The following is a 13,825-nucleotide window of genomic DNA, read 5'->3' on the forward strand; positions in this document are numbered from 1 at the left end:
CGGTTACCTATGGACCCCATAGACCAGGGGTGGGCAATTAATTTTCCCATGGGGCCACATGAGAAATTGTAACGGTTCTAGAGGGCCATGCGTGTCGCTGCAAATTTAGCTCCACCCACTTCTCCGCTGACTCCGCCCATCCTCAATCATTTTTCCATGTGCCCCACAAAGTAAAGCAGTACAGCACATGGATATCTTCGTCACTCCAGTTGAAATGAATGGAGTCTGACCCCTGCGCCATTCAAAAAGGGGGACAAAATTCTCCCATTTTAATAAATAAATAATTGGTGATCCATCCCTTTAAGGCTTGTTAGGAGTCTGTGAGGTATGAGAAGTGTCCTGTGTCTGTCCTGACCTAGACTGACTGATGAAACCTGCGCCCAGATCAGCAAACACCTGATAGACTCAAGTACAAGTCCGCACAGGCTAATACAAGGTCAGCGAGACCAAGCCACATCAAAAATGGGGAAGGGCGCGCTCAGATAGGAACAGAATACGGTGCGATCACACTGATGTGGTAATGTCAGCTCACACCTTCTCTTGGCTTACCGCCATATGTGTACACTCTATATACTGGTTATTGTGTAATGGTCGGGCGCCGGTAATACAGCCTAATGGCCCGGGCCCTGTGGCAGCCGCCTCCGCTGCCTCTGCGATACTTATGTACAGCCCTCTGTAGGCAAATATGTTGCAAGATATAGAACCTGTATACCTCCATACCCTATTGTATCTCATCTTGTATCCAGACTAGAGGAGTCCATCAGGGTCCTAGAGCCTCCGTTCCCTTGTACAGTTTCTCCCAATAACCTTGTTCTTTCCTTCTATTATTGTTACCCCTTCCATACATCATCATTACATTCACACTAAGGAACTTATTCCATTCCAACAACTTCTTCTTGGTGTTTTTTTTTTTTGTATAATATTGGACACCATTGTATACGAATGATGTAGCTGATGTAGCGCCCAATCAGAGGAGGCGACCAAGGCAATTATCAAACTCTTGTCCACTGGATGTTGTGATGGTTGATTCCTTGGAGACTGGAGGACTTTCTTGAAACCAAAAATATTGCAAGTTATATTGGATATTTTTGACCTTCTGGAGCAACAGAGGATTATAGGTCACAGTGGCTCAGTGGTTAGCACTGCAGCCTTGCAGTGCTGGAGTCCTAGGTTCAAATCCTGCCAAGGACAACATCTGCATGAGTTTGTATGTTCTCCCTGTGTTTGCATGGGTTTCCTCCGGTTTCCTCCCACACACCAAAGACTATGATGGTGCTATATAAGTAAGCATAATAAATAATATAGGATGCACTTGGATGACTGAGTGCTTTTATTCAATGTCTTATTTATTCCTCTTACTTATATAGCACCATCACATTCTGCAGAGCGCTTACAGATGTTGTCCATACGTTGCTCCCTATCAGTATGTATTTGGAGTGTGGGAAGAAACCCGTACAAACACGGGGAGAAGATACAAACTCCTTGCAGATGTTGCCCTTGGTTGGACTCAGACCAGGGACTCCAGCGCAGCAAGGCTCCAGGGCTAACCATTGAGTCACCGTGCCAAACAAACTCTTTGTTACTATTGAGCAATTTCTATGTGAAATTGTGAAACCTTGAGAAATTGTGTTCATTTTCCAAATGTCTGTGTAATCGCCAACCAATCAAACGACTATAACTCTTAACCCATAAAAGGACGACACAGATGCAGAACGCTGTATGTGCTGGGTGAAGCTCAGGATACGATATCTAAAGGGTAACTCTGCTGAAGACCTAAGAGGGACTGATAATCCAGGGGACCCGCCATGGCTGTAGAATCAGTGACCCTCTTCCTTCTATGCTCCCTTGTCATGATGGTTGTGAAGATCCTAATGGACTTATCAAAGAGAACAAATGCTAAATTCCCGCCAGGACCGACCCCGCTGCCCATTATCGGGAACCTGCACCTGCTGGACGTAGACAGACAGGACGTATCTTTCATGGAGGTAAGTAATCCTTAGACCAATGTCACAAGCTGTCTTCAGTCTCTGATGTTGGAAATGTTTGTTGTGCGGGATTCTAGCTGATGGATATTATGTAATATTCTTGCTTTTAGTTCCATACAGATGAGATTTAATGGAATAAACATCTTGCAAATCTGCTTTATATGTAAATGTTGTTTTCTTTGTTGAAAATTTTTGCAGTTTTAATACACGGCTTCAATGGTTGTAGGATCCCACAATGGCATGGACTTCTTTTGTGTACACATTTTGGTATTAACCCCTTATCAACATCATGCTGTACATTTATGGCAGATGTTAGATGTGTAAAAACAACCTGAAGCAACTTCACATCATTACTTGGTGCAATAGTCGCTGCTCTTCTGGTTCTGACATAGGTGGTTTTTATTCTGTAGCCCCCGCCATTCCTGAGCAATGTAGTAGACAGCCCAGGACCGCCCACCTGACAGTAGAGCGTCTAATTAGCATATTGCTGAAACTAACAGCACTGATTGCTCAGTAATGGTGGGGGCTAGAGAAAAAAATCCAACTGTGCTGGAATCAGCGGAGGGGCAGCTATTAAATGATGTTACAAGTTAGAGTTGTTGCTCGTAGTAAGGCATTGACTCAGGAGCTGAGTGCACATCATAGCCGGCAAGTGCAAGGTAGTTAACCCCTTGGATGCTGTGGAAACCCAATGACTAAAATAAATCTGTGCACATAATGACTAGGTAGCATAGCTTGCCATATAACACTATATAATTTATACATATGAGGTGCTGCACAGGGAATAGGGGTACCCCGGGACTTTGACACTGAGAACTCACCTATAGGAAAGATCATCAGTGTTTCCTTGGAGGATGCCTGACTAGGAGGAATATGGTTCTTCTGCAGTATAAATGTATGGATACGATATGTATACTGGAATCTCTTCTCCATTCTTCACTGCAATTTTGAATGATTGTCCCAAAGAGGCCCTGCAGGGGGAGGCTGGCATCTTGTCTTAGGTGCATTATCCTCCTGAGGATTAAGGGTTAATCCTCCATATACCGTATCTAGCATCATCTCTCACTGCAAATGCAATGCAAAATTCCTGCATTAGTCTTCTGTGTGGTCTTGTGCCAATGGATGAGGGCTGCTCATACCCTGACTGTTATCTAGCTACTGTCACATGGGGTCCTTCTGCACCCAAATCCCCCTGGGGCTGCTGCAGACTGGGCTTGTGACTATAACCCAGGTCTCTTAGAGTTTCTGGTGTTATATCTGTTCCTTATATTATATGCAGTGATAACATAATTTGGGGGACGTTGTAAGGGAACAAGTTCAATGGTAATATTTGGCAACATAGAAATGACATGTTAGACGATAGAGGGCAATGCTGACGGTCTCTATTGGATTTACACCCTCATACACTAAGTGAATTTCACCCCAAGCCGTCTCCCCCACGCACTTATCAGACATGGTAGGTTGTCTAAGGTATGTAAGGTAAGATATTGGGGAAGGTCTGCAGCTCGCAACGCGCTCCAATACTTTTCATCGACTAATATAAAAGCCGAGGACGTAATAAAATGTTCTGAATCTTGTTTTCCAGCTTGCAAAGAAATACGGTCCGGTCTTCACCTTCCATTTTGGCCCTACAAAAGCAGTGGTTCTGGTTGGGTATGAAGCCAATAAGGACGCCCTGGTCTCGGCCAGCTATGATTTTGGAAGTCGCGGTGCAGTCCGGATGGCCGATGACTTTCAGATGAACCATGGTAATTAACCCCATCGTGTCCCTCCAACCTGGACCCTCTCAATTTAGGGGGTGGAATGGGAAGAGTCAATGGGTGAAAGTCCACCAATAGTGAATAGGGCGGTGGAGTAGAACCACGCCATGTTTACTGACCCCACACAGTATAGTAACCCCTATAATGACCCCACACAGTATAGTAACCCCTATATTGACCCCACACAGTATAGGAACCCCTATATTGATCCCACACTGTATAGTAACCCCTATATTGATCCCACACAGTATAGTAACCCCTATAATGACCCCACACAGTATAGTAACCCCTATATTGACCCCACACAGTATAGGAACCCCTATATTGACCCCACACAGTATAGTAACCCCTATATTGACCCCACACTGTATATTACCCCCTATATTGACCTCACACAGTATAGTAACCCCTATATTGACCCCACACAGTATAGTAACCCCTATATTGACCCCACACAGTATAGTAACCCCTATATTGACCCCACACAGTATAGTAACCCCTATATTGACCTCACACAGTATAGTAACCCCTATATTGACCCCACACAGTATAGTAACCCCTATATTGACCCCACACAGTATAGTAACCCCTATATTGACCCCACACAGTATAGTAACCCCTATATTGACCCCACACAGTATAGTAACCCCTATATTGATCCCACACTGTATATTACCCCCTATATTGACCCCACACAGTATAGTAACCCCTATATTGACACCACACAGTATAGTAACCCCTATATTGACCCCACACTGTATATTACCCCCTATATTGACCCCACACAGTATAGTAACCCCTATATTGACCCCACACAGTATAGTAACCCCTATATTGACCTCACACAGTATAGTAACCCCTATATTGATCCCACACAGTATAGTAACCCCTATATTGACCTCACACAGTATAGTAACCCCTATATTGACCCCACACAGTATAGTAACCCCTATATTGACACCACACAGTATAGTAACCCCTATATTGACCCCACACTGTATAGTAACCCCTATATTGATCCCACACAGTATAGTAACCCCTATATTGACCTCACACAGTATAGTAACCCCTATATTGACCCCACACAGTATAGTAACCCCTATATTGACCTCACACAGTATAGTAACCCCTATATTGACACCACACAGTATAGTAACCCCTATATTGACCCCACACAGTATAGTAACCCCTATAATGACACCACACAGTATAGTAACCCCTATATTGACACCACACAGTATAGTAACCCCTATATTGACCCCACACTGTATATTACCCCCTATATTGACCTCACACAGTATAGTAACCCCTATATTGACACCACACAGTATAGTAACCCCTATATTGAGCCCACACTGTATAGTAACCCCTATATTGACCACACACAGTATAGTAACCCCTATATTGACCCCACACAGTATAGTAACCCCTATATTGACCCCACACAGTATAGTAACCCCTATATTGATCCCACACAGTATAGTAACCCCTATATTGACCCCACACTGTATATTACCCCTATATTGACCTCACACAGTATAGTAACCCCTATATTGATCCCACACTGTATAGTAACCCCTATATTGGAGCAAATGCAGAAGAATGAGGAAGGGCACTCACCCACGTTCACGCTTATCTTCATAAAATACTTCTTTTATTGAGGTAACATATTCCTTAAAAACAGGTAGTGCAGGGAGGGAATAGAGCATATATAGGCATGTAGGCAACAGCCGTTTCGCGCAACTATGTGCGCTTTCTCAAGCCTCAAAATGCCTATCGGGCTCTAACACCTAGATGATGGTGTACGGTCAAAACCGCAGTTCGCCGATAGGCAGGGTTGAGATAGTCTCCTGATGAGCAATATACGAAACCCATCGAGACTAGTAATGTTTTTCTAAGGAGTAGACGGCTGTTTTATACTAGTACAGCCACTCCTGTATATTACCCTGACTGTAGTTGGAATAGGTATTGAATGGACCAGTGCTGCATACAGCTATCACGAACTAGGCAGCATTGTTCTCTATGAGTGTCAGCTTATTCCAACTCACTTGGTGTTGCTGCTTTGCAACAAATAGCAGCTCACCGTTATCCACTTTAGCTCTGGCTGTCAGCTGGATGTAATAGCTCCGTTTGTGCACGCAAATCTGTACCTTGTCTTAAATTAAATAAAACTAGAGACACTGACACAATGTTTAGGTAGATCCTTATTTAGGAGCATGAGACATCATTCAATGACAGTTCTAGTCCTATAGTGGACTGTATATATATATATAGGTGCTCACTTCCATAAGGAGTACAAGAGTTTTTCATAATATTTTAATTTTATTTAATAAAAGCTACATTTTAGTTTTGTAGGGGACATCCTTTTGTTTTTGTATCAAAATAATAGTTACCCTTGATCCTGGTTTAGCACACAGTATAGTAACCCCTATATTGACCCCACACTGTATATTACCCCCTATATTGACCTCACACAGTATAGTAACCCCTATATTGACCCCACACTGTATATTACCCCCTATATTGACCCCACACAGTATAGTAACCCCTATATTGACCCCACACTGTATATTACCCCCTATATTGACCTCACACAGTATAGTAACCCCTATATTGACCTCACACAGTATAGTAACCCCTATATTGACCCCACACAGTATAGTAACCCCTTTACTGACCCCACACTGTATATTACCCCCTTTACTGACCCCACACTGTATATTACCCCCTTTACTGACCCCACACTGTATATTACCACCTTACTGGTCCTTATCTATTACTCACGTTGCCTCTTTTGTAAAATACAGGCTCCAGAGTAAAATCTTCTGTACTTTTACCTTCTCTTTCAGGAGTTTTCTTCTCTAATGGAGAGATGTGGAAGGTGAGCAGAAGATTTATGCTTTCCATATTAAGAGATCTTGGGATGGGGAAGAAACCCATTGAAGGCAGAATTATCGAGGAGCTGCAATTCCTGAGTGCAAAAATTCAGTCTTATAATGGTGAGTGGGGTCTGATACAACCAGATACAACTGTACACATTGGTTACTTGTGTTCTGTCAAGGCTTTGAGACATATCTCATACGCAACTAGTAGGTGCAATGCTCTGCAGGAGTTATTAGCAAAAGCACCAGCGTGGGTAGATGCCGACCACACATGCCCATAGCTCTGCTCCATTTGCTTGTAGTGAATGGTCCAGACAATATAACATTATTTTACTTTGTAACTTGTAGGTAAACCTTTTGGTAATAAAGTCTTCTATCTTGCTCCTCCTAACATAACTTATGGGATGTTATTTGGAAGACGGTTTGACTATGATAACCCAACGTTCCAGAGGCTGATAACCATCATGGATGACATTATTATCTATACTGCTACACATGGGGCAAAGGTAAAGTATCAATGAAAATAGTGATTGAGAAACCCATCATGCACCCTGGGGTTGGCATCTACATGACTGCAGGTAAAAGATATGGATGCTCAACTGCAAATATATATATATATATATATATATATATATATATATATATATACTGTATATATATATATATATATCTCCTGTAGCTGTCATGGGCTTTATTCATTCCATGTGGCTTTTGTATGTTTAGTTGAATCTTCAAGTCACTGAATGTTAGCACTGACTGGTGAGGGATGTGACAATGATCTCCAATTATTATACATTATACTACAGAGACCCTCGAATATAATAATAACTTGTGGATAGTGAACCCAAAAGTTTCTTGGAACATTCCTAACAATCCTGGCTTGCTACAAACTGATTCGCTCATCTCACTAGGATACAAAGTATCAGAAGTGTTGTGATATGGATTCGATTTCTGCTCATCCTCTATCTGATTTCTTCTCTGTTTTCCTCCTTCAGTACTACAGTGTCTTCCCAATACTCAAATATTTCATGAAAGAACCCGCACTTGTCATGAGCCGGATCGATGAACTCAATGAAATTCTGAAGGTTCAGTTCAAGGAAGCGAAAGAAGTTAAATGTGAAGATTCCTTCAGGACATACGCGGAGGCCTTCATGCAGAGAGATGACAGGGTAAGGAGCGTTATTACCTGGCAGTGATACAATATAAGCTCCGTCATAGGAAACAATTGTAGCCATTGGTTTACAACAGTAGATGGCGGTAGAGTTTATTACTCCATTGTGGCCACAACTACTTGTTTTCTGAGACAAGGGGTCGCAGTGATTTTTCCTGGGTTGGATGTTGTGTCTTATTGCAGGATATAATATTTGTGTCTGACAATATCCAGCTCTTTATTTCAATCTTTGACAGCCGAGCAACATACTCAGTTTATGTGGAAAGAGAAGCTAAACCGCTTAGCTAGATCAGTATTAAGGTAACCTAAATACCCCGGGGGTTGGATTACCAGATTTTGTCATTTATTATCAGGCAATGCACCTGTATACTCCATACACAATGAGTATATTGGTGGAGCAGAAGCTCAGGGTGCTGGCCATGGACAACAGGGGTGTTTGGGGTGTTTAATACTTTGGGGATCTTCTTGATGAGAAACTGTCTTTACAAATTGTGTAACTGAAGATACAATAAACCTTGTAATCCGCTTCTTTATAGTAAGGACGGTGAGTCTATGGAAAGTCATTGGTACCAGATGTTGCGATGGCTGATAACTTAGAAGGGACGGGGAACCCTTCCTGAAAGCAAAACTATTAGAGGTTCTGAGAGCTAGAATTCTTGGATAGTCTGTTGGAATGAATCCTTTTACCATATTTAGAGCGGCAGAGGATTTTTTTCCCATAATATGGAGCAATTGTCATCCGGATTATGGTTTTATTTGCCTTCGTCTGGATCTGCAGGGTCGGATTTTAGGTTGGACTTGATAGACTTGTGTCTTTATCCAAACTTATCGAATCTGTTACTATTAGAGCTGAGCGAACACTGTTCGGAACAGCCGTTCTGAACAGCCCTCTCACAGCACGCTCCCATAGATGTGGCCATCACTCTACTCGTTCTTGCTATTATTGCTCAGTTTGGCACTTTATCCCCCCCCCCCCCCCCCCGCCCTGTTTATCAGTCTAGGTCACTATTATATGTCTTTGTCTTCTAGGAAAAAGTAACAGATGAAAAAGAGAAAATCTTTACAGAAAAAAATTTGTTGGCTTCTGCTTTTGATCTTATGCTTGGTGGGACAGAGACCACGGCCACAACATTACAATGGGCTGTTCTGCTCATGATGAAGTATCCTCATATACAGAGTAAGATAACCAGTGGCGGCCAGCCCATAGACTATAGGTGACCCATCTCTGATCCTCGTATACGTCCTTGCAAGGCTTAGCCTGCAACTGCAGCTTTAGGAACGGGATATTGGCTGTTACTACATAGGTTAGACAGGGACGGTTTATTACTTCCTGATCGCTATGTGCAAATGGAATAAAAGTGATCAAAAAGTCTTATGTGCCACATTAACAGGACAGGTCTCACATCCCAAAATTTCCCGCAGGATATTTTCTGCATTGCATGGCTATTTTGGGGTAAATCGCCTTTTAATTTGTATTTTTCAGAAAAAGCCCAAGATGAAATAGAGAATGTGATCGGCCTCGAGTGTCCCCCCAGAATGGATGACCAGAAAGTCCTTCCTTACTGCTTGGCCATGGTCCATGAGATCCAGCGTTATGCCAGTATCTTACAGTATTTGCCACATGTCACGCCCACCGATATCCAGTTCAGAGATTATTTTATACCAAAGGTAATTGTGTATTTGCCGGTGAATATCGAGAAACAGCAGAAAAACGTTTTCCAAATTGTTACAATATTTCCGTAACCAAATGCCATCCAGTACTTGGCCTCGAGGCGACATCAATGGCTGTGCTATTATATACTGTGATCTGTATACTAATAGCTCAGGGCTTGGCAACATATTTTTTATGGAGTGGCGGTTTATCAAAAACAGCTGAGTGATTCCCTGAATGTTTTTTGCAATGATGGTTCTCTGGTGGATACGACTTACAGCCTAGAAATGGACTAGCCTGCTTTGTGGGGGGCGCCCTGCCACGTGCTTAAAAGGATTGTCCAATTTTCTACAATGAGGCCAGATAAGTTGAAAAACTCCAAAACATACTCACCTGTCCCCGCCACACTGGTGTCCCCCGATGCTGTCCCTATTTGAAGGGAATCCTGGTTCCTTTCCTTAGTTTGCTGATTTGCCTCAGCGGACACGAGCTATCGAGAGCAACAGGATCAAACTGTGGGTGAGAGACCCCGGAGCACCAAGGGTAGGTGAGTATGTTTTACTTTTTTAGTTTTATTCACCTTCCCCCAACTTCTTTGTATATCATGGACAACCCTATAAAGATACTAATACCAATTGTAAAGGCAATTGCTGCCCCGCTAGGCTAGTTTCCCGGCTGGACACTAGAATATCACACCGTTCGCTTTGTCTCTTTCCCTCCAACTGTGTTTCCATGTCGGACATCCCCAGGCTAGCAGTGTGGGGATGGCGCCATTGGGGGAACCCAAGATGGTAGCTTTGGCACCGTTGGCTTTGAGATGGCATAGTGATGGGGATATCGCACTTAAGTGGATGATGAAGCCACTGCCGGCTGTGAGTCTATCATGTGTTGGTACTCACATGCCCTTTACGTTGAAAATGATTGACATACACAAGACACAGTGTCCATTGAACAGGGTTTGCTCGCAGCAGAGTTTACTTCATATATATCATATATTATATCTGTCATTATTTATTAGGGGACCACAGTGATTCCGCTCTTCCCATCTGTTCTTCGCGATGAAACCCAATGGGAGACTCCCAACCAGTTTAACCCCAATCACTTCTTGGATGCTGACGGAAACTTTTTGAAGAAAGACGCCTTCTATGCATTCTCCAAAGGTGAGTAGACCCATTGCAATAACTTACTATGGTCCCCATTGGAACTGGTGAGAATGTTATGTTTAGGTAGAATAAAACCCCCCTGACAATGACTCCTACAAGATATTTGTTGTTTTCCATGATGATACTGATATAGTGGCCCCTATGAGTACACTCTCCTAAGACATAGACCACACCATCCATTGTTTTCACCGTGAGCCTTGGATTCACACAAGGTTCCTATGACTGTATTGCTAGACTTGTCTAGTGTTGACTCAAGGGCTACAACAAGTCTAAAGTATTTCTTATCTACTACAATCCAATGAAATATTCCATTATCTCCTTATATTATCTAACTTTTGATGTTTAACTATTGGAATTTTTCTGATACAGAACTCCAAAGCATTGCAAAGACATCATGTGATCATATATGTAGTATATACAGTATATGTATTATATTGCAGAATAGTGATAGCTGCCCTCTCGCTTTCCTTATCTTGCTTTCACCTTCTTCAATAAGTTACTTGATAACAAGACGACTGATTTTTTCTAGCATGGGTTGCTGTGCAAAAATCAGGTCTCTCTGCTTCCTGCAGATACTATTGAGAACTACCTTGGTATTTTTATTTATTTATTTAGTTTTTTTTAGTTTTTTTTTATGCTGAGCAAAGTGCAGGCACGATATCATTCCATTTGTATTGCTCCGGTCATTACATTTGTGTGTTGTGTTTTAATTTTTTTCATTATTGCTAAACATTTTGGCATGGGGATTGATGTTTTATGATATATCTTTATTTATTTTCAGTTCCTCAATGGGACTTGCGATTTTCTTATCACTTATGTAATACCTTGTACTACCTAGATGGTGCATTGTATTATACTTCCCCCTCGAGATCTGATAGGCACTGTATTACGCTACACCCTTGGCACTTCTAATAGAAATATAGAAGGTAGACCTGGAGGCAGCTGCGGTGTACAGGCTTCAGCACCCAGGGATCACATCTTGAGCGTCTTGAGGAGGGAATCTTGTGCCTTAGTTACATGCATTGACCGTGGTGGTGTTTGAAGGATTAAACTACTGATCCCTGGTGTTAGGAGCAGGTCCCTAGTCGGAGTCCTGAGGACACAATGAGCAGGAAGCCCACAAGAGTCTCATTAAACTGACATACAAAGGCCCTTAGTGATTGACATAAAAAGCGCCTCCTAGTGGTGGCGACAGGTCTGAAGAACATTTGGAGCTCGGCATAGGGAAAAAGAAGCTCAGAACAATATAGAAACAATACAGTATATTAGACATTTACTGTAAAGTCCATGACAATTATAAAATATCTCTCTTCAGTTTCATTGTGTTTATATAGCAGCAACTTGGCACTGACAACCCCTATATACTATCTGTATGTATATACACAGGGCGCCGAGCGTGCGCTGGAGAGAGCCTGGCCAGAATGGAAGTATTTCTCTTCATCACGGGAATCCTGCAGAAATTCTCCTTCACACCCCCTCCGGGAGTCCGCCCCGAGGACTTGGACCTCACCCCAGAAGTCGTCTTCACCATGAGACCCAAAAGTTACAAAGTTTGTGCAACTCCCAGACAGTAAACTCTCAAAATATTACATTTGGTGCTTGAAAAAGGAACAATCGCCACATTCTGCAACACAGACGGTGCATTACTAAGCCTCATAAGCATCCTCAGCCCAAGAAGTCACTTTATTTTACGTTACATTGTAACAGTGTGTTATTTTTTTTACGTTTCGTTGTATCAGTCTGAGTCACCTCTTTATTATAACTCTATGAGCCATACTTTGTTACTTTTGCTTTTATTATTTTTTTTCTGGGTGGAAATGGAAAAAAAAAAATCAGCAATTCCAGCGTTTATTTTTATAATTTTTTTCATTTTTTTTTAAAGTTGTTCTTGGCGCCATTTTGAGGTGCATCTAATTTATTAACTAACCTTTTATAATATTAGGGGGGAGGGGATAAACAGTAATTCCCCCCTAGTTTCTTCTACACCATGCACTACTTAGTATAACTTATGCTTTCTCCTTATTCTGTAGATCATTAGGATTGTGATACTCTGTATATTTTTGTGGTAAACCATTTTTTTCTATATTTTTCATATACCTAGGGCTCCAGTGGGGTAAGGCTATAGGGCTAACCCCTGCACTGACACATGACAAGTCTGCAGCCATCTTCTTTGCAGCAGTCACCTCATTGAGATCACAGACAGGATTACAATAGATGATAACACCACCTAACACCCAGACAAGATTTAGAAAACCAGTGGTAGATTTCTATAAGGAGAACCGGGGTTGTGCAGGAGATGTTCTAGGTGAATTTCACTATTAAATTGTGACGTAAAAAACATAACCAAGCGTTTACTACCTAGATAGGTAAATTATGGGGTTTGTAAAGGTATCTGATATTGTCCAATAGTAAAATAGTGACACCTAAATGCCTAGAATAGGAGATGGGAATCACCTTCTCCACCGAGGAACCCCCGTCAGTCTGGACTCTCTGATGCGTAAGGGTACAGGAGAATTCCTTTAAGCTGCTACAGACTTTCCATATAGACATAACGGACGTTCTACCCAAGATACATATTAGTCTTGTTCTAAAGACCCTGAAGATCCTTCTCCATATCTGCTGCTCTTCTGACAGACAGAAGGATCTAATGACGGACAGCAATGAACCCTGGGGGACCCCTCTGACTATAATGGGGTCTGTCAGGGGTCCTTTCATTTTTAACAGATGTCACCAAATGAAAAAGTTGGACTTGAGAAACATTTTGTCTGGGATTTCCGAGATTGATATTGAAATTCACCTAATTTGTAAGGCCCCAGTAGTAACAAGAAGAAGAAGATGATGAAGATGCAGATGATGTCTTGATGTCTTCTCTGGTGCTGTTTACCTGAATTACTGCCAAAAATAAATGAACTGCAATAACTCTTAGCAGTGTTTGTCTCCTCTTGGGTGTGTTCATTTAGCGCCAAACCACAAGTATTGGGAATAAGCCTGGTCTTACACAATAGTAAGTTTAATCTGCAAATGGTCCGCAATTGCAAACACATTGTATTCAGTGCGGTCTGTTACATCACCAGATATTTTATCCGTGGTGTGCCGTGCCATGACCAAGGTCCGCAATGACTGGTCCGCAAAATCACGGACATCACGGTACTGCACGGACTGTCCCATAGAGCTCAACTGCAAAATAGAACAGATTAACAAATACTAAAACTA

At 42.1% G+C, this 13,825-nt stretch overlaps 1 protein-coding gene across 1 annotated transcript; it reads left to right on the forward strand.

Annotated features, from left to right (window-relative positions):
* The first annotated feature begins 1,738 nt into the window (after positions 1–1,738).
* Positions 1,739–13,537, forward strand: LOC142216973 (cytochrome P450 2W1-like). The gene is made up of 9 exons (XM_075285111.1): positions 1,739–1,985; positions 3,571–3,733; positions 6,595–6,744; positions 6,976–7,133; positions 7,623–7,796; positions 8,828–8,975; positions 9,282–9,466; positions 10,468–10,609; positions 11,999–13,537. Exons 1-9 carry the CDS (start codon positions 1,806–1,808, stop codon positions 12,184–12,186), a joined length of 1,488 nt encoding a protein of 495 aa, XP_075141212.1. The 5' UTR covers positions 1,739–1,805; the 3' UTR covers positions 12,187–13,537.
* Positions 13,538–13,825: the final 288 nt, after the last annotated feature.

The sequence above is a fragment of the Leptodactylus fuscus genome, chromosome 8 (genome assembly GCF_031893055.1).
Source record: "Leptodactylus fuscus isolate aLepFus1 chromosome 8, aLepFus1.hap2, whole genome shotgun sequence".
NCBI lineage: Eukaryota > Metazoa > Chordata > Amphibia > Anura > Leptodactylidae > Leptodactylus > Leptodactylus fuscus.